The sequence below is a fragment of the Schistocerca cancellata genome, chromosome 10, assembly GCF_023864275.1.
Source record: "Schistocerca cancellata isolate TAMUIC-IGC-003103 chromosome 10, iqSchCanc2.1, whole genome shotgun sequence".
In the NCBI taxonomy this organism is placed as follows: Eukaryota; Metazoa; Arthropoda; class Insecta; order Orthoptera; family Acrididae; genus Schistocerca; species Schistocerca cancellata.
In genome coordinates this window covers 14,631,721-14,659,186 of record NC_064635.1, presented here as the reverse complement: position 1 = coordinate 14,659,186, position 27,466 = coordinate 14,631,721, and the positions used below count along the sequence as shown (strand labels likewise).

The window sequence follows — 27,466 nt, the reverse complement described above, 5'->3', positions numbered from 1 at the left end:
GTGGAGAAGGCCTAAGTTTCAGCACATAGGTGACACAATCCATAATCATTTGAAGAATGTAATACGTGAAGAGACCAGAAAGAAGTTGTACAAAGTAATGTAACTGACTATAAAATAATGTGGAAGGATAGATTGCTACTCGTCATAGAATAGATAGTGAGTGGCAGACAGACACCGTGGAGAAAGAGAGCAAGATATTGTTAGCTGTTAGACTAACAAGGGAACTGTCCAATCCAACATGTCAAAACCTGCCATAAACTGTTTTTATACAAGAATATGCTGATTGACAAACACTGTCAAAGTATTAGCTGCTAAGACATACTGCAACTGTATTTATGTATATTTCTTGTTGAAGTTTGCCAAATTTTTAGCTCACTAGGCGGCTGGCAAAATGTACACCGCTGCCATAGTGTGAACTTTAGTTTCCGTTGAAAGTTTCTCTGACACAATTGTTCAGTCACCATTCACTTGAATTTGCAGTTCATTCAATATCCATAATAATTACCAGTTGCCTTTGCAGTATCGCGTAAGTGTTAACAATGGAGATAAAACTGAATAAATTTTCTTTGTGATTTCTTAGTCTATGCTTCCTAATATCATCGTTCTTGTGCAGTTTCCAGAGTTTCACTGTAATGTGAAACCCTATTGATGTTTTCAACCTTGCGAAGATAAAAGAACAACAACATGGTGTGCATTCAAAATCACCTACTTCTCCTGAATACCTACCAGGTGTACCGGTATGAAATGTGTGTTTTTTTGTGAAAATGAAACTCTAATTTTGAATTGAAAAGTAAAAACATTTTACTCAAAGTACTGACCATTGCTTTCTATACATTTTGACCACCTTTCTGGCAATTGGTGGACACCACACCAATAGAAATGTTCGTCTTTTGAAGCAAACCAATCAGACACCCAATTTTCGACTTCTTCATAGGAATCGAAGTGTTTTTCAGCCAATGCGTGTCCCATTGATGAAAACAAGTGGTAGTCGGAAGGGGTCAAGTCTGGTGAATACGGCGGTGGAGTAGCAGCTCCCAGCCAGGTGTTTTGACTATATTCTGAACCAGTTTTGCTTTGTGTCCAGGTGCATTGTCATGTAAAAAAATTAATTTGCCATGTCTTCTGGCCCATTCTGGTCTTTTTTCGATCAATGCATAGTTCAGATTGATCGTTTGTTGTCTGTAGTGATTAGTATTCACAGTTGCACCGGGTTTTAGAAGCTCATGATACACCACACCTTTCTGATCCCACTAAACACAGAGCATTGTCTTCTCGCCTAATTGATCTGGTTTTGCAGTCAATGTTGATGGTTGTCCTGGATTAACCCATGATTTTTCCCCGTTTTGGATTCTTAAAATAAATCCATTTTTCATCGCCAGTAACAATTCGATGCAAAATTGATTTTCTTTCATGTCTTTGAAGCAAAATTTGACAAATGGTTTTTTGGCTTTCCATCTGTCTTTCATTCAATTCATGTGGCACCCATTTTCCACACCTTTGGATCTTTCCCATAGCTTTCAAACGGTCAGAAATTGTTTTCATTGATTTATTCAAGATGGCCGCGAGTGTAGAAGTGTGTAACTCTTAATACGAGAAAAAGTTGCAGTTGTGTGCTAAAAAAGGGAGTTTGCGAGAATTGTAACATCGAAATAACAAATTTAAGAGAATGAGTTTCAGGTCTACAATTCTTAGTCAACACTTTAAGAAGCGAAATCACCACACTCAGGAATGAAAATCAGGAACTACGGTCGAAGAACAAATCAAGTGAAGTGGCACCTGACTTAGGTACAAATCGTCCATGTGGAAAGAACGGAGCCACAAAGGTAGAACTTTAGCTGGAAAAATAACAACGAACTTTGCAACAGCAGTTATATTTACGGATAAAAACAAATACGGTGTTCTGCAGTCCAGTGACGGTGTTGAAGACAGTGTAAATGATCCAGACTATTCAAAAGACAATGCGCTGAAAACGAATAATCACTGGGAAAAATGATGATAAACGGGGGACATCAGTTAAAAAGAACAGTGTGCTTTTTCTAACAGACAGCCATGGCAGGAATATATCTAGTATGTTTTGAGACTAGTGTTGTTAAACCTGGAGCGGGAACTAAACACGTTTTAGACCATTGCATTCAAACAAAATCCACGCAAGAAGCTGACTTTGTTGTATGCATAATGGGATCAAATGATGATGTGAAAAATGAAGCAGATGTCTGTGTAAAAGTGCTTCAGAACTTTCTAGAAAAAAATAAATCAGGGAGTACAGTTGTTGCTACTCTGCCTCATAGGCACGATCTAATCTATAGTTTGTGCGTTAATAAAGAAATTCGAAGAACAAGTATTAAAGTAACTGTGCTCTGAATAAGCAAATTGTGCTGTGGTCGACGTAAGTAAACTGCAGTGTAACCTTCACGCCAGAAATGGCCACCACGTGTGAACAAAATAATTAAAGAAAGACTCACACGGACTAAAACAATCTACGAAAGTAGCGGTTTGAGTAATATCTGGAATGTACGTCATTTTTTAGTATAAAAGTCAGTGAATCAGCAGGTAATAAACCTCCTGTACTTGAACTAGATGCTAAAAGCGACATTCGAATGAGAGATTGTTCACAGACAATAAACAATAAACATAAATCTGTTACTGTGATGCAAACAAACATTCGCTGCATTAGGAACAAAGTATTACAATTAGAACATTTTTGCAGTATTGAAAATGTTGATGTTGTTTGTATCTCAGAACATTGGCTGCCAGAAGATCATTTGGCTGCCAGAAGATCAAGTACAATATTTTGTTCCTCAAGGGTATGCTGTTGGAGATATTATGTGTAGAAGTTAAAGAAAGAATGGAGGTGTCCTAATATTTGTTAAAGATAGTATAATGTTCTCCAAAATTGATGTTAGCTCTTATTGTGCAGAACTAGACGGAGAATTTAGCTGTATAAGACTAAACACAGAGAATACTATAATTGTTAGCTTATATAGATCACCAGGAGGAGATGTAAATACATTTTTCGAAAGATTTGAGGTGCTTATGAGAAAAATGCTAAAATAAAACTAATTATCTGTGGTGATTTCAACATTGGAATGGCCAACAGTGATGAACATGTCACTAGAACAATTTTTGATATCTTAAGATCACTAAATTTACAATGTACAAATTAAACACCAACGTGGGATAATGCGTGCTTAGATAATATTATAGTAAATTTTTCTAGAGATATGTATGATGTCAGACTTGCCAGTGGAGCCGTAGCTGATCATCAACCATTGATTTTAACATTGTGCTGTGATCAGTTGCCTAAATCAGACAAATCAGTCAGAATCAAGTCTAATGCCACATGGGTAAGAGGACAGAAAGATGAATATATTAATTTATTTATTGACAGATTATCTGATGTTAACTGGGACTTTGTATACAACACACAACCTGAGAAGGGAGCTGGTGAAATGGTGTTTAACAACTTCCTGAAAATACTCACTTAGTTATGGTACTCCTGCTCACCATTAATCAAAAGTGGCCCTAAGCATAAACAGAAAAACAAACAGCTGAAATGGTATACAGATGAGCTAGCTCTCACTAGGGAGGAGATGCTCAGACTGTACAGAATATATAAAAATTCTTGTAAAGAAGGACCTGAGCTAGATAATACTTCTTATAGAGCTTATCTAAAATGTAAAAAAAAAAAAAAAAAAAATATCTACAAAGACAAACTGTCCTTGGCCAAAAAACAGGCATGTGAACATTACATTGAAAGTGCTCCCAACAAATGTAAAGCAGCATGGGATATCATCAACCAATTTAATTCACAAACCCTTACACAAGATGCAGTGGTGGTCCCAGAAGAAGTAAATAATTACTTCCTAACCTCAATGAGTGAGCTGTAAAACAAAATCAAGCAAAATGGCACTTGTGCACTACATCATCTTGGTGCTGTGCCCCATAGGAGGTATACTTTCCACTGGAATGTTGTCACCCCAGAGGATATTGTAAAAGCTGTGGCAAGTTTCACCTACGCCAAAAGTATGGACTGTTACTGGTTTTGTAACTATGCAGTGAAAAAAATAATTCACCTTATCTGTCAACCTCTTTCTTTCATTTTTAATGTGTGTTTAGAATCTGGAGTTTTCCCAGATGCACTCAAAACTGCTAAAGTTATACCAGTTTCTAAAAAGGGAGATAAGCATCTGCCTCAAAACTATCAACCAGTTTCTATTGTCCCAATTTTCTCTAAAGTTTTTGAATATCTAATGTACAGTCAACTAAATAACTATTTTTAAAAGCATGATCTCCTCTCCAACAGACAGTTTGCATATCAACATGGTAAAAATACCACTACTGCTGTCACTGAAGTTGTTAATCAGGTGTTAACTGCATTCGAAAATAAGGATCTAGTATCAGTTGTACTTTGTGATCTTAGCAAAGCTTTCGACTGTGTACCATCTAACACCCTACTTGCAAAACTGAAATTTTATGGCATACACAAACCATCTTTAGATGTAATTGAATCCTACTTACGTAACAGAAGACAGTTTGTATCAATTAAACATGGATGCTCTTCGCTGAAGGAAGTTCGGACTGGAGTGCCTCAGGGCTTGGTCCTAGGTCCTTTTCTGTTCATCATTGCAATTAATGACTTACCTTACCATGTAGGAGCAAATTCAGTTGTGTGTGTTATGCAGATGACACAACATTGCTCAATACACACTATGATGCAACAGAACTGCATCAGGCAACACAGGAATAACTAGAACTAGTAATGAATTGGTTTTGTTCTAATGAACTCCTATGTAATCCTGATACAACACGAGAACTAATTCTGGGTTTAACGACAGCTGTGGAAAGCAAGTCAGTCAAATTGTTAGGACTCCACATTGATTCAAAATTAAACTGGGAGGAACACATTAGCCATATCTGCTCGAGAATAGCAAGAGTGTGTTATCTCATCTGGAGACTGACAGATGTTGTCACTGATGAGTATCTAAAGGTGGTATATTTTGGCCTGTTTCAGTCACACATTTCCTACGGCATATTGTTATGGGGACATTCTTGCTTTGTTAGTGAAATTCTGAAAATTAAAAAAAAAAGTAATCAGAATAATGAGCAAAGTTAAGCTCAAGGAACACTGCCGCCCCCTCTTTATCAAGCACATGATATTAACTGTTGTGAATGTATACATCTACACAGCACTGCTTTATGTCAAAAGTAACTTAAATGAGTTTGAGACCAGAGAGAACATACATCCCCACAACACCAGAGGCAAACAGGACTTCGACGTACCAAGACACAGACTCACAAAGACTGCAAACTCTCACAAAATAATGAGTTTAAAACTCTTCAATAAACTTCCAGCATCTGCTCGGTCACTGACCAGTAATATTTTCAAACGTAAGATTTATGACTGGTTACTCAAACACCCATTTTATAAGATAACAGAATATTTTGAAATAATCATTGACATTAGTATATAAGAATATTCCTAAAAGAAAAGGAATTAAATTGTAAAAATTTTATTGTAAAATTATTGTTAATTGTATATTTAATGTTCAGACCTATTCCGCTGTAAGTGGTCAATGGTGAATAAACTGAATACTGAACATTTAGCATTGCTGCCATTTGCTTCTGACTCAAAGTACGAGGGCAGTTCAATAAGTAACGCAACACTTTTTTTTTCTCGGCCAATTTTGGTTGAAAAAACCGGAAATTTCTTGTGGGATATTTTCAAACATTCCCGCTTCGTCTCGTATAGTTTCATTGACTTCCGACAGGTGGCAGCGCTGTACGGAGCTGTTAAAATGGCGTCTGTAACGGATGTGCGTTGCAAACAACGGGCAGTGATCGAGTTTCTTTTGGCGGAAAACCAGGGCATCTCAGATATTCATAGGCGCTTGCAGAATGTCTACGGTGATCTGGCAGTGGACAAAAGCACGGTGAGTCGTTGGGCAAAGCATGTGTCGTCATCGCCGCAAGGTCAAGTAAGACTGTCTGATCTCCCGCGTGCGGGCCGGCCGTGCACAGCTGTGACTCCTGCAATGGCGGAGCGTGCGAACACACTCGTTCGAGATGATTGATGGATCACCATCAAACAACTCAGTGCTCAACTTGACATCTCTGTTGGTAGTGCTGTCACAATTGTTCACCAGTTGGGATATTCAAAGGTTTGTTCCCGCTGGGTCCCTCGTTGTCTAACCGAACACCATAAAGAGCAAAGGAGAACCATCTGTGCGGAATTGCTTGCTCGTCATGTGGCTGAGGGTGACAATTTATTGTCAAAGATTGTTCCAGGCGATGAAACACGGGTTCATCACTTCGAACCTGAAACAAAACGGCAATCAATGGAGTGGCGCCACACCCACTCCCCTACCAAGAAAAAGTTTAAAGCCATACCCTCAGCCGGTAAGGTCATGGTTACAGTCTTCTGGGACGCTGAAGGGGTTATTCTGTTCGATGTCCTGCCCCATGGTCAAACGATCAACTCTGAAGTGTATTGTGCTACTCTTCAGAAATTGAAGAAACGACTTCAGCGTGTTTGTAGGCACAAAAATCTGAACGAACTTCTCCTTCTTCATGACAACGCAAGACCTCACACAAGTCTTCGCACCTGAGAGGAGCTCACAAAACTTCAGTGGACTGTTCCTCCTCATGCACCCTACAGCCCCGATCTCGCACCATCGGATTTCCATATGTTTGGCCCAATGAAGGACGCAATCCGTGGGAGGCACTACGCGGATGATGAAGAAGTTATTGATGCAGTACGACGTTGGCTCCGACATTGACCAGTGGAATGGTACCGTGCAGGCATACAGGCCCTCATTTCAAGGTGGCGTAAGGCCGTAGCATTGAATGGAGATTACGTTGAAAAATAGTGTTGTGTAGCTAAAAGATTGGGGAATAACCTGGTGTATTTCAATGCTGAATAAACAACCCCTGTTTCAGAAAAAAAGTGTTGCATTACTTATTGAACTGCCCTCGTATCATCTTCATCCAATATTGCTTCCAATTCGGCATCTTCGAACTTTTTTGGTGGTCTACCACGTTCTTCATTTCTTACATCAAAATCATTATTTCTGAACCGTTGAAACCATTTTTTGCATGTTGCTTCTGATAGAGCATGATCACCATATGCCTCGACAAGCATTCGATGTGACCCTGCAGCACTTTTTTTCAAATGAAAACACAAAATTAATGCTTTCTGCAAATCGTCTCTTTCTGGTACAAAATTCGACATTGTTAACACGATGAAAACATATGTTGTTGTTTGTTCCATGACTTGATGTGTACTAAATATCTTTGACAGATGTCATACCAACCAAACAAAAGAAAAAAATTAAGGCTTGTTCATAACCAATGTTCCCTATCAACACATTTGTATCTTAACGCTCATTTCATACCGGTACACCTGGTATGTGTGTGTTATTTATTAGTTAATTTCTTGCACACTCAGTCCAATGATGTCAACATTTCGTTAGAAATTTTGGAAGTGTTAGAAGAAACAGGAATAACTCTGTTGGTTCTGTGAATTGTGGTTCGAACGATGATTGTTGTGGTAATTAAATTCCACAAAAGGAATAAGAGTATTTTCCAAGCCCAAAGAAAACATGTATAGTAACAGCTTTCATGGAGAAAGAAATGCTGTAAATAGTTTGGTTAACCAAAGGAGGGACAAAATGCTTAAATTGGAACAGTGTACAAAACCTGTTTCATTTCGTAAAATGTGAATTTCATAAATGGCAAAACGGTTTATGGTACTCTGAATTACAAAGAAGTACTGATTTCTCAATGTGGTTGAATAGATTTAGGAAATTATACAAAAAGAAAGTCACAAAATTATGAAGGGCACCTCAAGTAAACTTCTATAGAGATGGCATTAATAGGTACACTATGTGATCAAAAGTATCCGAACACCCTCCAAAAACAAACGTTTTTCATATCAGGTGCATTGGGCTGCCACCTACTGCCACATACTTCATATCAGTGGCCTCAGGAGTCATTAGACATTGTAAGAGAGCAGAATGGGGCGCTCTGCGGAACTCACTGACTTTGAACGTTGTCTGGTGATTGGGTCTCACTTGTGTCATACATCTGTACATGAGATTTCCTAAACATCCCTACGTCCACTGTTTCCGATGTGATAGTGAAGTGGAAACCTGAAGGGACACGTACATCACAAAAGCGTACAGGCCGACCTCGCCTGTTGACAGAGACCGTCAACAGGTGAAGAGGGTCGTAATGTGTAATAGGCAGACATTTATCCAGACCATCACACAGGATTTACTGCAAGTACTATGACAGTTAGGCGGGATGTGCGAAAATTTGGATTTCATGGTTGAGCGGCTGCTCATAAGCTACACATCACACCGGTAAATGCCAAATGACACGTCACTTGGTGTAAGAAGTGTAAACATTGGACGATTGAACAGTGGAGAAATGTCGCGTGGAGTGATGAATCACGGTACACAATGTGGCGATCCGATGGCAGGGTATATGGGTAAGGCGAGTGCCCAGTGAACACCATCTGCCAGTGTGTGTAGTGCCAACAGTAAAATTTGGAGGCCGTGGTGTTATGGTGTGGTCATGTTTTCCATGTAGGGGGTTTGCACCCCTTGTTGTCTTGCATGGCACTATCACAGCACAGCCCTACATTGATGTTTTAAGTACCTTCTTGCTTCCCGCTGTTGAAGAGCAATTCGGGGATGGCGATTGCATCTTTCAACACGTTCGAACACCTGTTCACAACACACGGCCTGTGGCAGAGTGGTTACGCGGCAGTAATGGACTGGTCTGCACAAAGCCCTGACCTGACCTGAATCTTTGGGATGTTTTGGAACGCCGACTTCGTGCCAGACCTCACCAACAGACATCGATACCTCTCCTCAGTGCAGCCCTCTGTGACGACTGGGCTGCCATTCCCCAAGAAACCTTCCAGCACCTGACTGAATGTATGCCTACAAGAGTGGAAGCTGTCATCGAAGCTGAATGTATGTCTGCAAGAGTGGAAGCTGTCATCAAGGCTAAGGGTGGGCCAACACCATACTGAATTCCAGCATTACCAATGGAAGGTGCCATGAACTTTTAAGTCATTTCAGCCAGATGTCTGGATACTTTTGATCACATAGTGCAGAGAAATTTGTAGTGGAAGTAAAGAGGAAACTTCTTTTCTCCCCTAAAATCCTGTGTGTAAAGCCAGTCAGTCAGGTTTCATGAATGAACAATTTGCAAACCGCACCTTATCATTTAGAGTGAAGAAAAGAAAAAAAAAGGTAGATAGACAGTAAGTTGTGCAGTTGATAATGCTATGACACATTAGTAATGTAATAATGCCAGTGATTCCTATCAGTGGATTACTGTTTCCATAGTTTTATCTCTTTCTTCAGGAATATCAGGGCATATTAGGATTAAAAATTTACAAAAAAAGACTGTTTATTTGCAGAAGTCTTGTGATTGACATAGCAAAATTTCAAAAAATGGAAGACAGCAGTTTTAAGTATTCCATCTCAAATGTCTGCTTACCATTTGCAGAAAATAATTCTTTGCTTTTGTTAGACTCTTGGCCTGGACATTATGACACCCCTTTAGGACGATGACAAGAAGACTGTTAATGTAAGTCAGATTCCACCGAGAACTAATGGTGCGTGATTCAGCCTCTCGATGAGAAAAATTTCGACAGCGTAAAGCATTTTTCAAAAAATTGCAGGGAGGGCACTATAATTTCCGATACCTCTGTAACATTTCAGGTTTATTAGTGGAACAGTATTGTTAAACTTCAGGCATATCTGCATTGTCAGTTTGCATCACCACATATTACGAAATGTGTTAAGTACGCCCAGTACACAGCACAACTGCAAAACAACAGCCACGAGCATTTCCTACTCAATTTCAGTTCTGTCTAAATAAAACTAGTAACTTCTGAGTGCCCAAATGCATTAATTTTGTCGGGTGTAAGCAGAATGTTTTCCTCATCTAGTATACACATCACATGTTTGTGGTGACTACAGGGAATAAACGAGGACTGTTTCGTTGTTAGCAAAATATATATTATTTAAAAATTATAAGAAATGTGCTACAGGAATTGTTATGAAATATTTAATGTCAACAAATTGAAGTCCCAATTGATGTATGTAATGTACCATCATACACAGCCTTGATTTTCTTTCTTCTGCTAGTGACTTGTGTAATGATTGCATCTTCAACAGTTGTCGATATGAACTGCAAATTATTTAGAAAATAATTTGAGACGCTATTGGTATGGTTTAAGTGCTTAAAATTCACTTATGTGTGCACGTTGGACTTTGCACTACACGGCGCTACGTCATCTTGTCACCGCTGCCTTTGCTTATTCATTGATCCATGTGCTAGGGCTGTACAGCTTTGGTTCTTCATGCAGAAAAGTACAGAAACTATAACACATTTTTTTTATTCCCCAGTGTATGTTAGCAGCTATAATACGGACTGCATTTCCTTTGGTGTATTCTTCCTGCATCAAAAACTTCAGGGTAGGTTTTGACGTGTCCAGTTGGACCATTCCCTTTTAAGTCTTTCCTCAGACATAGACAAAACAGAATTTTTGTTTTGTTATGTCCATGTGTGGAAGAGGACTTAGTTCAATAGCCAGTAATATTTAGCAGTTGTGTCTGACAGTTAATGCCTCATCTATATGATGATGAGTAGCAGTCTATCGTTTTCATATTGTTACTATTCCATCTTGTATTTTCCATTGGTTGACTATAAAAGCAAACAGCTGTAGCAGGAAGAGAAGTACACAAAACAATGAAAAGAGTATACGGAGTACTGAGGGAATTGAGATAAACTCGCCTACAGTCCCATAGCTGAAAAAGCACAGTAACAGTACCTCAGTGATCTCTGGAGTAAAATGAATGAAAATGGAATAGGAGAGGGAAATGTAGCTGGTATAAAGAAACTGAAACATAAATTTTCAAATGTTTTAAATCATCATCATCATTTAAGACTGAGTATGCCTTTCAGCGTTCAGTCTGGAGCATAGCCCCCCTTATACAGTTCCTCCATGATCCCCTATTCAGTGCTAACATTGGTGCCTCTTCTGATATTAAACCTATTACTTCAAAATCATTCTTAACCGAATCAAGGTACCTTCTCCTCGGTCTGCCCCGACTCCTCCTGCCCTCTGCTGCTGAATCCATGAGTCTCTTGGGTAACCTTGCTTCTCCCATGCGTGTAACATGACCCCACCATCTAAGCCTGTTCGCCCTGACTGCTACATCTATAGAGTTCATTCCCAGTTGTTCTTTGATTTCCTCATTGTGGACACCCTCATGCCATTGTTCCCATCTACTAGTACCTGCAATCATCCTAGCTACTTTCATATCCGTAACCTCAACCTTGTTGATAAGGTAACCTGAATCCACCCAGCTTTCGCTCCCATACAACAAAGTTGGTCAAAAGATTGAACGGTGCACAGATAACTTAGTCTTGGTACTGACTTCCTTCTTACAGAAGAGAGTAGATCGTAGCTGAGCGCTCACTGCATTAGCTTTGCTACACCTCGCTTCCAGTTCTTTCACTATGTTGCCATCCTGTGAGAATATGCATCCTAAGTACTTGAAACCGTCCACCTGTTCTAACTTTGTTCCTCCTATTTGGCACTCAATCCGTTTATATTTCTTTCCCACTGACATTACTTTCGTTTTGGAGATGCTAATCTTCATACCATAGTCCTTACATTTCTGATCTAGCTCTGAAATATTACTTTGCAAACTTTCAATGGAATCTGCCATCACAACTAAGTCATGCGCATATGCAAGACTGCTTATTTTGTGTTCACATATCTTAATCTCACCCAGCCAGTCTATTGTTTTCAACATAAGATCCATAAATAATATGAACAACAGTGGAGACAGGTTGCAGCATTGTCTACCCCTGAAACTACTCTGAACCATGAACTCAATTTACCGTCAACTCTAACTGCTGCCTAACTATCCATGTAAAGACCTTTAATTGCTTGCAAAAGTTTGCCTCCTATTCCATAATCTTGTAGAACAGACAATAACTTCCTCCTAGGAACCCGGTCATATGCCTTTTCTAGATCTATAAAGCATAGATACAATTCCCTGTTTTAAACTATTGTCAAAAATGTGGACATATGCCAGAGGAATAGAAATACTAGTGTTGTATCCTGTATTTAGGACCCAGAAAATGAGCGTCATTTTAGTCGAAATTCGTGCCTGTTTTTTGGCAAAACCTAATGTTTATCCCATGCCTTATTCTAACAATAGCATGAACAAATCATTTTGCACATGACCAGAGAGACAGTTCCTTTAATCATAAAATACTCCAGGTTGTATATGCCCCAGGACAAATGGGAAATCCTGGAAAAACCCAGTAATTTTTTCATCTGGGGAAAACCTAGGAATTTTTTAGAAGTCGGTGAATTTTTCATTGTCTTAGTTTCCACTTAAATTTTTGTTATTTCTATTTGTAAAAACTGATACTCTTACAAAGAATCTTACTTTAGCCCACTACTGCAGTATAATACTGCAGCAAGAAAACACGAACAAGAGAATAAGAGTAAAATAAATTTTTATTTCCAAAGAAAATGTGCCATTTACAATGAAACAAACTGTGCACACAAGCATCTGCTGACAGTGAAAAGGCTTTGGGATGAAGACTGTGCAATACTTTGTAACAACAAACTGCTTTCGATGAGTCTTGTGTGTCACTTGTTTACATGTATAACAGGTTGCAGGAAAATAGTGCGATTGTTTGAGAAGTGTTAGTTTCAAAGTAAATTTCCTTTTATGCGAGATAAATTATGTTACATGTGAGAATGTGCGATTAATTTCTTAAATCCCGTGGGGACCAGCTGCTTAGAAAAATTTTGATCCCAGAAGACCAGCCATTTGTGCCATTATTTAAAACATAACCAACATATTTGTGTTTTATATATCTTAAAGGGTAACATAATAAAAAAGACCACACTTCAATGTTATTTTCATATTTATTTTAGATCTTTCATAGATTATTGAGCAATTTCACACGTAATTATTTTTTCTATAGAAAAGTCGAAGTGCTTGTAAGAACAGCTGTTCAGCTAGGTAACCCACAAAATGTACAGTGCATGGCAGCTGAAATTTTTAATTGTGCCTGTCAGAAATATGTAGCTGCTGCAATTTGAGCTGTGCTCTAAGGATCCTGCGTACCACACCCTCAGAAAAAAAACAGCAAAAAGTTTTGACATCCAGTATTACAGGTGAAAGCTTAGCCTGCCATGCAGCTGTAATGAATGTATATTAATTCAAACTATCAACTTCTTGTATTTGTTGTTCCCAAGCAGTGATGTCACAATTGGATGACTAAATCACAAGTCCTATGCTCAGAATATCTGCTGTCATTGGCTGGCGAATCATGCACGTATTGATACTTTCATAACACGAAAACATGACGTGTACGTGCTGCTGCACATCATAGATCATTGCAAAGTATGTTGTGTTTTTGCTGGGTTTCATTTCCTAAAGTGCCAGGACGTTCTATGATGGTATATAGTACCTTTAACATTCGAAGGATTTGCAAGTTCTACAGCTCCAAGGGAAAGTATATTGTCGCATAGTTCAGAAAAAGTGTATTTTCACCTGGGAAAAGTGTATTTTTAATCAGGGAAATCTGGGAAAAATCCAGAGTAGATACAGTGTGAAGAATTTGACAGAGCGCTGAAAGACTTAAGTCGAAACAAGGCCCCAGGAGTAGACAACATTCCATTAGAACTACTGCTAGCCTTAGGAGAGCCAGCCCCGATAAAACTATACCATCTGGTGAGCAAGATGTATGAGACAGGTGAAATACCCTCAGATTTCAAGAAGAGTATAATAATACCAATCCCAAAGAAAGTAGGTGGTGACAGGTGTCATGGCTGCAAAATACTAACACAAATTCTTTACAGATGAATGGAAAAACTGGTGGAAGGCGACCTCAGGGAAGATCAGTTTGGATTCCTTAAAAATGTAGGAACACATGAGACAATACTTCTTATATCAACATCTTACAAGATAGGCTAAGAAAAGGCAAAACTGTGTTTCTAGCATTTGTAGAGAAAGCTTTCGACAATGTTGACTGGAATACTCTCTGTCTGAGCATTGTAGGCTTTGCAACACTGGCAAGGTATTCTGTAGACTCCAATCCCATATCATCCTTTGCTGAACTGAGATCACAAGTTTTTTTGTAGGAGGTGGAAGATTACTTTGACATAATGTTTCCTTAATATTTGGCCCAACTTTGACAAAATACTGCTGACTTACGTGAGGAACACTCTAGACGTGAATCTCTCCTTTTCCTACTGATCTTGTGGATGGTTAACGTTTCTTCCTCCTGAAAGCTATACTGAGCTGTTGTGGAGAATATCCATTATCTTCGAACAGTGATTGTAGGTGTTCCAGCCTCTTTGCAAGGTTGTCTCCATCAGACACAACATGTGCCCACTGCACCAATGTTCGAAGGAAACAACGTAGTTTGTGATGATGGTTGATGGCAGCTAGGTACTTCCAAATACATGTCTATATGTGTGGACCTATGGTAAAAGGAATTTCCCAATAGTCCATCCACTGTATGACTAACAAAGACAGCCACCCTTCTCCACTTCCATTTTAAATTTGATATTCTCATGGATAGAATTCATGTACTTCAAAAATCGTGAAAGTTCTTCTTCACTGTTGTGCCAGACTGCACTACAAAAGTATGATCCACATATTTTCAGAATACTTTAAGTTCTGCTGAATCAGGTGCTCTCCCCTCAAAGTCTTCCATAAAGTTTCCGATATTTCATCGAAAGTAGGCTGAATATTAAATAAACATCATGTCAGAGTAATCTTCTGCCTTAATACAAAGACTTGTACTCTTCTCAGTTCAGCAAACAGTGATCTGGGATTGCAGAAAGAAGGCTGGAGCCTACAGAATACTGTGCCAGTGTGGCAAAGCTTACATTGGTCAAACAGTGCGTGAAAGATGAATCGGACATGACCGCCACACTCATCGTTAACAGCCCGTTTAAGTCGGCATGCTGGACATTGTATCTCCGTGGGACATTCCATGGATTATTCTGCCATGGAAACCTTGGCCTTGACAAGATCCTTCTCGGATTCAATTATTTAGGAATTAGTGGAAGTATGTTTAGCACAAGCTCTTATTAACTGTGATGGCATCTTTCAGCTTGATAAGGCATGGGACCCAGTGATTTCTTTGATTTCTTCAGAAAGAAAACACCTCACAGCCAGTGACACCTCCAGCGACATTTAATTTTGTCACTGAATTTCAACTCAGTGAGTGCATATTCTGACCGGGAGCGGACGTGTAATATCTCATTGTGCATGTATGTGCCTGTGCTCCATAGATAGAGCAATATTCGAAGAGGATGCAAAATTCAACAGAGGTTGCTCGTGTAGTAGCTGCCTTTGCACATGCGCCTTCACGCCAATTTTTGGTATACATTTAGCGATGCGAACTAGAAATCTACAGCACGAACACCTGAAGAAGGCTGAATTTGTTCTCAGCCAAAATAACATGGCATGATGTCGACGTTATGCAGCTGCAATCCCGAAACTTCGTAGAGTACCCTTTATGATGGGAAAATTTTAAGAATCACACTCCAATATCGATTCTAGAGATGCGGTTCTATTTGCCAGACTGCAACTTCCACCATCTATTTTTGCTCCGTGGTAAGTGCACAACTGTTTTTGAATCATGGTTGTTGTTGTTGTGGTCTTCAGTCCTGAGACTGGTTTGATGCAGCTCTCCATGCTACTATATCCTGTGCAAGCTTCTTCATCTCCCAGTACCTACTGCAACCTACATCCTTCTGAATCTGCTTAGTGTATTCATCTCTTGGTCTCCCCCTACGATTGTCCGCCGCTCGTGGTCTCGCGGTAGCGTTCTCGCTTCCCGAGCACGGGGTCCCGGGTTCGATTCCCGGCGGGGTCAGGGATTTTCACCTGCCTCGAGGTGACTGGGTGTTTGTGTTGTCCTCATCATTTCATCATCATCCGGGAAAGTGGCGAAATTGGACTGAGCAAAGATTGGGTAATTGTACGGGCGCTGATAACCACGCAGTTGAGCGCCCCACAAACCAAACATCATCATCATCATCCCCCTACGATTTTTACCCTCCACGCTGCCCTCCAATACTAAATTGGTGATCCCTTGATGCCTCAGAACATGTCCTACCAACCGATCCCTTCTTCTGGTCAAGTTGCGCCACAAACTTCTCTTCTCCCCAATCCTATTCAATACTTCCTCATTAGTTATGTGATCTACCCATCTAATCTTCAGCATTCTTCTTGTCCATACTATTTACCGTTCATGTTTCACTTCCATACAGGGCTACACTCCATACAAATACTTTCAGAAATGACTTCCTGACACTTAAATCTATACCTGATGTTAACAAATTTCTCTTCTTCAGAAACGCTTTCCTTGCCATTGCCAGTCTACATTTTATATCCTCTCTACTTCGACCATCATCAGTTATTTTGCTCCCCAAATAGCAAAACTCCTTTACTACTTTAAGTGTCTCATTTCCTAATCTAATTCCCTCAGCATCACCCGATTTAATTCGACTACATTCCATTATCCTCGTTTTGCTTATGTTGATGTTTATCTTATATCCTCCTTTCAAGACACTGTCCATTCCATTCAACTGCCCTTCCAAGTCTTTTGCTGTCTCTGACAGAATTACAATGTCATCGGCGAACCTCAAAGTTTTTATTTCTTCTCCATGGATTTTAATACCTACTCCGAATTTTTCTTTTGTTTCCTTTACTGCTTGCTCAATATACAGATTGAGTAACATTGGGGAGAGGCTACAACCCTGTCTTACACCCTTCCCAACCACTGCTTCCCTTTCATGTCCCTCGACTCTTATAACTGCCATCTGCTTTCTGTACAAATTGTAAACAGCCTTTCGCTCCCTGTATTTTACCCCTGCGACCTTTAAAATTTGAAAGAGAGTATTCCAGTCAACATTGTCAAAAGCTTTCTCTAAGTCTACAAATGCTAGAAACGTAGGTTTGCCTTTCCTTAATCTTTCTTCTAAGATAAGTCGTAAGGTCAGTATTGCCTCACGTGTTCCAGTATTTCTACGGAATCCAAACTGGTCTTCCCCGAGGTCGGCTTCTACTAGTTTTTACATTCGCCTGTAAAGAATTCGTGTTAGTAATTTGCAGCTGTGGCTTATTAAACTGATTGTTCGGTAATTTTCACATCTGTCAACACCTGCTTTCTTTGGGATTGGAATTATTATATTCTTCTTGAAGTCTGAGGGTATTTCGCCTGTTTCATACATGTTGCTCACCAGATGGTAGAGTTTAGTCAGGACTGGCTCTCCCAAGGCCGTCAGTAGTTCCAATGGAATGTTGTCTACTCCGGGGGTCTTTCAGTGCTCTGTCAAACTCTTCACGCAGTATCGTATCTCCCATTTCATCTACATCCTCTTCCATTTCCATAATATTGTCCTCAAGTACATCACCCTTGTATAGACCCTCTATATACTCCTTCCACCTTTCTGGTTTCCCTTCTTTGCTTAGAACTGGGTTTCCATCTGAGCTCTTGATGTTCATACAAGTGGTCATCTTATCTCCAAAGGTCTCTTTAATTTTCCTGTAGGCAGTATCTATCTTTCCCCTAGTGAGATAAGCCTCAACATCCTTACATTTGTCCTCTAGCCATGCCTGCTTAGCCATTTTGCACTTCCTGTTGATCTCATTTTTGAGACGTTTGTATTCCTTTTTGCCTGCTTCATTTACTGCATTTTTATATTTTCTCCTTTCATCAATTAAATTTAATATTTCTTCTGTTACCCAAGGATTACTACTAGCCCTCGTCTTTTTACCTACTTGATCCTCTGCTGCCTTCACTACTTCATCCCTCAAAGCTACCCATTCTTCTTCTACTGTATTTCTTTCCCCCAGTCCTGTCAATTGTTCCCTTATGCTCTCCCTGAAACTCTGTACAACCTCTGTTTCTTTCAGTTTATCCAGGTCCCATCTTCTTAAATTCCCACCTTTTTGCCGTTTCTTCAGTTTTAATCTACAGGTAATAACCAATAGATTGTGGTCAGAGTCCGCATCTGCCCCTGGAAATGTCTTACAATTTAAAACCTGGTTTCTAAATCTCTGTCTTACCATTATATAATCTATCTGATACCTTTTAGTACCTCCAGGTTTCTTCCATGTATACAACCTTCTATCATGATTCTTAAACCAAGTGTTAGCTATGATTAAGTTGTGCTCTGTGCAAAATTCTACCAGGTGGCTTCCTCTTTCATTTCTTAGCCCCAATCCATATTCACCTACAACGTTTCCTTCTCTCCCTTTTCCTACACTCGAATTCCAGTCACCCATGACTATTAAATTTTCGTCTCCCTTCACTATCTGAATAATTTCTTTTATCTCATCATACATTTCTTCAATTTTTCGTCATCTGCAGAGCTAGTTGGCATATAAACTTGTACTACTGTAGTAGGCTTGGGCTTCGTATCTATCTTGGCCACAATAATGCGTTCACTATGCTGTTTGTAGTAGCTTATCCGCATTCCTATTTTCCTATTTATTATGAAACCTACTCCTGCATTACCCCTATTTGACTTTGTGTTTATAACCCTGTAGTCACCTGACCAGAAGTCTTGTTCCTCCTGCCACCGAACTTCACTAATTCCCACTATATCTAACTTTAACCTATCCATTTCCCTTTTTAAATTTTCTAACCTACCTGCCCGATTAAGGGATGTGACATTCCACACTCCGATCCGTAGAACGCCAGTTTTCTTTCTCCTGATAACAACATCCTGGTTCTGTTTTCAAATTACGTCCTGCTGTTAAAAAGTTTTGCATATGGAATAATTTTTTATGCAGGGAAGCAGAAGTAGAAATATTAGGCTGACTGTGAAATTGTCTAACTATTAATATTTAACTGAAGAGAATCAGCCATTGGGCTGACTAAATCAGAAATCGGAATAGTTGATTTGCAGATGCAGTGTTTGACTGATCTAGCAAAAATGTTTCAGGCCTTAATATGTAAACATAACAATGACGAATTTTTTCCAATATTCTGTTTTTAACTTCTGAAAGTTGAGTAGCATGTAAACATAATCTGATTAACTTTTGAACTGTAGCTAGCAGGCAAATATACTCCTTTCTTTGTCCCAAGATGCTTGCTCCCACAGCTGACTCTTACATTGTATTGCATGGCATGTAGGGATACCACTCACAAATTGATGTTTCCCAGACCATCAAGCACACCAGAACATTGTTGCACTCGTTCGTATAAAGTCAAACCTCAATATAACAAATTTCATGGGGCCATGAAAATTAAATTGTTGTACCGGGGCTCTTTTTATAATGAGGTTTTGTTATCATGACTCTGAGCAAAGAGTCATGTTTTCGTGGATGATAAGTACATTACTGTAGTACCTTTCTGATGAAAAATAACATTAAAAGACAAATAATGAAACACATTTTGTTCACTTCTTTTATTAATACTGTACCTGTAGAATATCTTACTTTCGTGTACAGAAAAATTCACTTATTTTCCTTTGTATCTTTTTTCTTCAAGATTCTTTTGTGAATATTGTCTTTATCTCCTCTAACACAATCAGTTGCTGCACTGAAACACTGGGGATTGAAGATGCTACTTACTGCATGGTTTCCAACTACCTATTAGCTGCCGGCTGGTGTGGCCTAGCGGTTCTAGGCACTTCAGTCTGGAACCGCGCGACCGCTACGGCCGCAGGTGTCCGCCGCTCGTGGTCTCGCGGTAGCGTTCTCGCTTCCTGAGCACGGGGTCCCGGGTTCGATTCCCGGCGGGGTCAGGGATTTTCACCTGCCTCGAGATGACTGGGTGTTTGGTTTGTCCTCATCATTTCATCATCATCCAGGAAATTGGCGAATTTGGACTGAGCAAAGGTTGGGAAATTGTAGGGGCGCTGATAACCACGCAGTTGAGCGCCCCACAAACCAAACATCATCATCATCACTACGGCCGCAGGTTCGAATCCTGCCTCGGGCATGGATGTGTGTGATGTCCTTACGTTAGTTAGGTTTAAGTAGTTCTAAGTTCTAGAGGACTAATGGCCTCAGATGTTAAGTCCCATAGTGCTCAGAGCCATTAGAACCTATTAGCTCCATCAGAGGAGAGGGATTCGCACTTATCACATTATTGTCGTCATCAGAATCTTCAACAGGCCAATTACCCTTTAACTCTTTGATGATAGCTTCGTCGGTATATGCTTCAAACACCAACGCATCATCATCCATTGACAAGTATTCAAATACTGAAGCATCTATGGTTTTACCAATAACTGCTGAATAAATCTCCAGATCACTTTGAATATCATCCTGCATTATTTCATCCACTACTACATTCTCACCAACATCTTCACTTGCTGGAATTCTTGCATTTTGCCAGCAGTTCACAATCACATTCTGCTGCACACTGTTCCAGGAACTAGCCATCATGTCACATGCCTGCTTCACATTGAAACTGTAGAGATTGCTCACCTTTGTTTCAGTGTTTGCGATCACATTTTTGCACTAAACGTGAACGGTATTTTGTTTTAATTATCCCCATATCTTGTGGCTGAAGAATCAAAGTACAGATCAGTGTGAAGTGGCATAGTTCAACGTTCTTCAACGCTGACAAGTTGTTATGCGCACTACAATTATCCACCAGCAGTGCAATTTTCTTATTCTTCATTGACATCTCTTCATCAAGTGAAAGCAGCAACTCACTAAAAAGAGTAGACGTCATCCATGCTTTTCGATTTGTCTTTTAATGGACTGCAATAAAAAAATCATATTTACAATATGCTTGTAGCAGAACATTACAGCTGAAACTATACTGTACTAAATTAACTTATAAATTAAAGGAAGGTAAAATAAAATGTATATATCCTCTTACTTGGTAAGCTTCTTATATTTTTTAAGCACCAAGGGTTTGCTAATCATCCGTTAGGTTAGTTGTACTTTAGACTTGTTTCCCTCTTTACATTTTTCTCCTCTAAAGGCCATGGTCTTTTCTGGCATCAGTTGATAAAACAATTCCGTCTCATCTGCGTTGATTTGCCCGCATCTCATGGTCGTGCGGTAGTGTTCTCGCTTCCCACGCCCGGGTTCCCGGGTTCGAATCCCGGCGGGGTCAGGGATTTTCTCTGCCTCGTGATGGCTGGGAGTTGTGTGCTGTCCTTAGGTTAGTTAGGTTTAAGTAGTTCTAAGTTCTAGGGGACTTACGACCACAGCAGTTGAGTCCCATAGTGCTCAGAGCCATTTTTCATCTGCGTTGTACAAGTTTTCAGGACTGTATTTTTCTTACAGTTTACACATGGTGTTTTTCCTCCAAAATTTTTCCTAAAATTGTCAGTCGAAAAATAAAGGGCAGCCTTACATTCACAGATTATGCTTGCTGAAATCATCATTTTTATTTTGATTAATAAATTTATGTAGGGGTTGTTTTACATTTACAAATGAAGCTTTGGCTATTGACATCTCATGCAGATTTATTTTTAAGAATTTGGAAGAGTAGGTCGAGCAAATGATATTCATGCTCAGGCGGGGTAGATATTTGCTCGAACAATCACGTAAAATTTGACTTGCGTGGTCTGCGTGGCCGCTCCCGCCGGAGATTCGAGTCCTCCCTCGTGTGTGTGTGTGTGTGTGTGTGTGTGTGTGGTGTTGTTGTTGTTGTTGTTGTTAGTATAAGTTAGTTTAAGTAATGTGTAAGTCTAGGGACCGATGACCCACGCAGTTTGGTTCCTTGTGAGTTCACACACACACACATTTGACTCGCGTGGCGCTAGTGCAGGGGGTGCCCGGGAAACTAGGAACTAGCAGCCACAACAAACTATTGCTCTGTTTAAATTTTTGTGAAACACAGGAGAACATAGCATTAAATTCTATCATCTTATAAACTCTTGTTGTAACTGAACAGGTTTGCAATAAAAGTTCTCATACACGTATGGATACCATATACAAACATTTATCATGATTTTTAAGAAACAGTAATATTCAAAGGTGAAAATTTTCTCCTTCAAAAAACTTTGCTTGATTCGAACACAGGTCAATATTTTATTTGGTTACAAGAGATTGTAATGTTTACTGAGTGGGTTGTGAACAAGAAATGTGCCCGCTGTTCGCGTATTAGAACACCAGGTAAAATCGTTACCACCTTTTCACAGCTTTAGAACAGGAAGGCGACATTCAGATGAAATGAGATTTCATCTGAATTAAACCTCTAAAAAAAGAAACAAGTCAAATTAAACTGACTGTAATTGTTATCACGAGAATAAATTGCACCTGCGAGACCAGTCATGGAGATAGTACCAACAGACATCACCAGATCACGAGAAGAACAAAAGTTTGAGAATTGAATTGTGATTGTGATATTTTATGTATGTGTTAGTTGGCTTGTTGCTTGTGACCTGCATCCTAGAAGATATTGCAGTCTGTGTTTCAGTTGCTCAAGCACAACACTGCATAAGCGTTAGGGGGGGGGGGGGCAGTAACACCAGCTCGGACGAGTGTGGGTGGGGAATGGTGAGCAGGCAGCAAATTTCGTCGCTCTGCCAACTGACGGAATCTTTACCATGTACTTTGGCTTTTTATGAATGTATACCATGCTAAAACTACATTTTGTCCAAATCCATTTGAATCGACTTCAAAAATGAACAAATGTGCAACAGTAGTAGACATTTGTGCGGAGACGGTAAAAGTGAAGATTTAACCGTGACGTATGGCGGAAATAAAAGTGGTTGTGTCAGCTGCTGGTTCTATGCAGCCAATAAGAGAGGAGCAGACAGACAGTAAGTTTGGGGGCAAGAAACATTGTAAAATTTTCCAGTCAGTATAGAAGTGAAATTCGATTTGTATGTGGCAAAAAACAGCTGTGTTCTCAGGACCTACCATAACTCTAACCTCAGAAATGGCAGTATATTTGGAGTGGGGGGAACAGCCAAATATTTGTGACAACAGTTTTGTAATTAGGATGATGGTGATTATTAAAAACTGTGATACCCCAGGTTACAGGCTTAGAGGTAGTGAAGGTACAAACTAATGTAAATAATTTCTTTTTGTCTATTTTATTTCTCCTTGTATTATCAAATTGTAGGCAGTCAGTAAGCAGCCTAAGTTTATAATACATATAATGTTAACGTTTCAGGCAGATACTTCATGCCAGTAAAAAGTTTGTAATTTTGGTTAGTCAGAATGTGTTAAAAATAAATTGTTCTCAAGGAAGCTCTGAAAAAAGTGGGGGAAGGGGGGTCGTTTTATATTCAGAGTTGTATTATCCTCGGGTATTTACAATACTCACCAGGGCGATACTGACCAGTGGATGAATGATACCTACGTATAAATTGATTAATCTCCTGAATTCAGAGCCAGGTGTTAATTTGCCAGGAGAAATAGAGAGTGTGGAAAATAAAATTTTGGGATGAGGTAGGTTGGTCAGGAGGTAGCAAATCAGTAATTTTCTGAACACCTCACTCATCTTGTATCATGTCTCTACTTTCCTTGTCGCTCTTTGAGATCAAAGGAATGAAACACGAACACTACACACAGAGCACTGACTATTGTATTGCCGCCTACCTATTTCTGAGTTTCCTCTTTTATATATTTCTACCATTATTAAGAATCTAGGAAGTGAAACTAAGAATGGGTAATTGTTGCAGCTATTAAATTGTGACACATAAATACTTAACAGACTTTTTTTTCTAATATTGTACTTTTTTTTGCAGAGATCAGTCTATTAACCTCAGCAGTATAGGCCAGTTAAAAAATCTGCAAGAACTGCGTATAAGGAATTTATCAGGAATGTACCTGAATGGCAATTTGGATGGCTTGAAGGAGCTTACGAATCTGAAGCATCTGGTGAGTGATAGCGTAGTTATTCATTTAGCTATTTTTGTTTACACCAGTAGTGCAATTTAAATCTATTCTGTAAACTCAAAACACAAATATGATGAAACATCGACTACGAAATAGTACTAAGTGATGTAAAAAGAGGATGATCCATAGACAGTGACGAAGAGTAGCTTTCTGTCATTGTTGGCTGGATTATTAAGTTAAAGTGGTCACAAATAATGACAGGACCTACAAGTTTTCAGTGTAAAATTTCCTCCCTTATCCAGTAATAAGGAAAACATCAGAACAAACGAGAGAATAGAAGATGCTGCTTTGTGAATTACGATAAGCAAACATACTGGGACAATTGGTAATGTTCATGGTACCATGTTTTCTTATTTTAAATTCCATTTTTTGCAGTGATCACAGTCAGCCTGCTCCTTTCAAGTATTAATGGTCACATATTAAATGAAACATAGAATATAGATAATGGAATACACTGGGTTAAATGTGTTGTTGTTGTTGTTGTTGTTGTTGTTGTTGTTGTTGTCTTCAGTCCTGAGACTGGTTTGATGCAGCTCTCCATGCTACTCTATGCTGTACAAGCTTCTTCGTCTCCCAGTACTTACTGCAACCTACATCCTTCTCAATCTGCTTAGTGTATTCATCTCTTGGTCTCCCTCTACGATTTTTACCCTCCACGCTGCCCTCCAATGCTTAATTTGTGATCCCTTGATGCCTCAGAACATGTCCTACCAACCGATCCCTTCTTCTAGTCAAGTTGTGCCACAAACTCCTCTTTTCCCCAGTTCCATTCAATACCTCCTCATTAGTTATGTGATGTACCCATCTAATCTTCAGCATTCTTCTGTAGCACCACATTTCGAGAGCTTCTATTCCCTTCTTGCCCTAACTATTTATCATCCATGTTTCACTTCCATACATGGCTACACTCCATACAAATACTTTCAGAAATGACTCCCTGACACTTACATCTATACTCGATGTTAACAAATTTCTCTTCTTCAGAAACGCTTTCCTTGCCGTTGCCAGTCTACATGTTATATCCTCTCTACTTCGACCATCATCAGTTATTTTGCTCCCCAAATAGCAAAACTCCTTTACTTCTTTAAGTGTCTCATTTCCTAATCTAATTTCCTAGCATCACCCTACTTAATTCAACCACATTCCACTATCCTCGTTTTGCTTTTGTTGATGTTCATCTTATATCCTCCTTTCAAGACACTGTCTATTCCGCTCAACTGCTCTTCCAAGTCCTTTGCTGTCTCTGACAGAATTACAAAGTCATCGGCGAACCTCAAAGTTTTGATTTCGTCTCCATGGATTTTAATACCTACTATGAATTTTTCTTTTGTTTCCTTTACTGCTTGCTCAATATACAGATTGAATAACATCGGGGAGAGGCTACAACCCTGTCTTACTCCCTTCCCAACCACTGCTTCCCTTTCATGTCCCTCGACTCTTATAGCTGCCATCTGGTTTCTGTACAAATTGTAAATCACCCAAGGAGTTGTACTAGCCCTGGTCTTTTTATCTACTTGATCCTCTGCTGCCTTCACTACTTCATCCCTCAAAGCTACCCATTCTTCTTCTACTGTATTTCTTTCCCCCATTCCTGTCAATTGTTCCCTTAAGCTCTCCCTGAAACTCTGTACAACCTCTGGTTCTTTCAGTTTATCCAGGTCCCATCTCCTTAAATTCCCACCTTTTTGCAGTTTCTTCAGTTTTAATCTACAGTTCATAACCAATAGATTGTGGTCAGAATCCACATCTGCCCCTGGAAATGTCTTACAATTTAAAACCTGGTTCCTAAATCTCTGTCTTACCATTATATAATCTATCTGATACCTTCTAGTATCTCCAGGATTCTTCCATGTATACAACCATCTTTCATGATTCTTGAACTAAGTGACGTTTTGTGCAAAATTCTACCAGGTGGCTTCCGCTTTCATTTCTTAGCCCTAATCCATATTCACCTACTACATTTCCTTCTCTTCCTTTTCCTACTGTCAAATTGCAGTCACCCATGACTCTAAAATTTTCATCTCCCTTCACTACGTGAATAATTTCTTTTATCTCATCAGACATTTCATCAATTTCTTCATCATCTGCAGAGCTAGTTGGCATATAAACTTGTACTACTGTAGTAGGCGTGGGCTTCGTGTCTATCTTGGCCACAATAATGCATTCACTATGCTGTTTGTAGTAGCTTACCCGCACTCCTTTTTTCATTCATTATTAAACCTACTCCTGCATTACCCCTACTTGATTTTGTATTTATAACCCTGTATTCACCTGACCAGAAGTCTTGTTCCTCCTGCCACCGAACTTCACTAATTCCCACTATATCTGACTTAAACCTACCCATTTTTTAAAATTTTCTAACCTACCTGTCCGATTAAGGGATCTGACGTTCCACACACTGATCCATAGAATGCCAGTTTTCTTTCTCCTGATAACGATGTTGTCTTGAGTAGTCCCCGCCCGGAGATGCAAATAGGGAACTTCTTACCCCCAGAATATTTTACCCAAGAGGACGCTATCATCATTTAACCATACAGTAAAGCTGCATGTCCTCAGGAAAAATTACGGCTGTAGTTTCCCCTTGCTTTCAGTCGTTCACAGTACCAGCACAGCAAGGCTGTTTTGGTGCTGTGATACCCAAGGTACTTTTTACATCTAGGAGTTTCTTGATTCAGCACAGCCTTTATAAAATTTCTGAAGATAATAAATACTGCTTATGTGTCATATCCAAAAACTTCTTTATTGAATTAAACAGCAGTAAAAAATGCATGTGTATTTTGATTTTATCAAGCTCTGTCTGCCCTTCCCCCATTTCTTGAGTGTAATTGTATATAATATCGTGGGACGTATGATCAGTGTATCACCAGGCCCTCCAACCATTATTGCCTGTAGATGAATCTTGATGATGCCGCTGATTCTTTATTTGAGCAGTACCTCACTCGGTCTCTCAAAGGCTGAGTGGAGCCTGTACCAGACAGCCCTAACTCAGAAAAAATCAGCGAAGGTACTGATAATCGAACCCAGATCTTCCCGCACTGAAGGTACTGAGTCTGGTCCTAAAAATCAATTGATGAACTACATGTGCAGTGATTACGTATTGCATGTGCCCCACATTTTTTTTGTTTTAAATCTTACAGGTATTTTATAGCTATTAAAAATGCTCAATCACAAATTTTCAGGACATTTTGTATGGGGTTAGGATTAGGTATGGTCTTAGGAGAAATTATTAAATTATTTTATACCTGAAATTAGTAAGGAAGACACAACTACTCCCTTAGCGTCAACCTTTTCCTTTTAGCAGTCTCTGCCAGATGGAGATGTTTCTTGCCTCCACCCTCCAATCCTCTTCTAAGAATGTCTCTGTAGTTTCCTTATGGTTTACTCTCAACTTAAAACTTCGAGTTGCCCTAAACATGTATCTTAACAAATTTATTCACAGTGGTATATGTGTGTCCAGTAGCTGTTTTGCATCGCAGCTACATAAGCTACTGCCCTGTAAAATATTTATGGACAGCTATAAAAAAAAGTCTTGAGTTACTCTGTTGTTAAGATTCCATGTTCAGCACATGGTT

The 27,466-nt window shown here is 39.4% G+C and overlaps 1 protein-coding gene across 4 annotated transcripts in view; it reads left to right on the top strand.

Annotated features, from left to right (window-relative positions):
* LOC126106893 (uncharacterized) overlaps nucleotides 1-27,466 on the top strand; it is a 206,511-nt gene that overhangs the window by 157,014 nt on the left and 22,031 nt on the right. For all 4 annotated transcript variants that reach the window (XM_049913305.1, XM_049913306.1, XM_049913308.1 and 1 more), the window contains one exon: nucleotides 23,744-23,876. In XM_049913305.1, coding sequence (XP_049769262.1) covers nucleotides 23,744-23,876 — 133 coding nt within the window. The remainder of the gene's footprint in view (nucleotides 1-23,743; nucleotides 23,877-27,466) is intronic.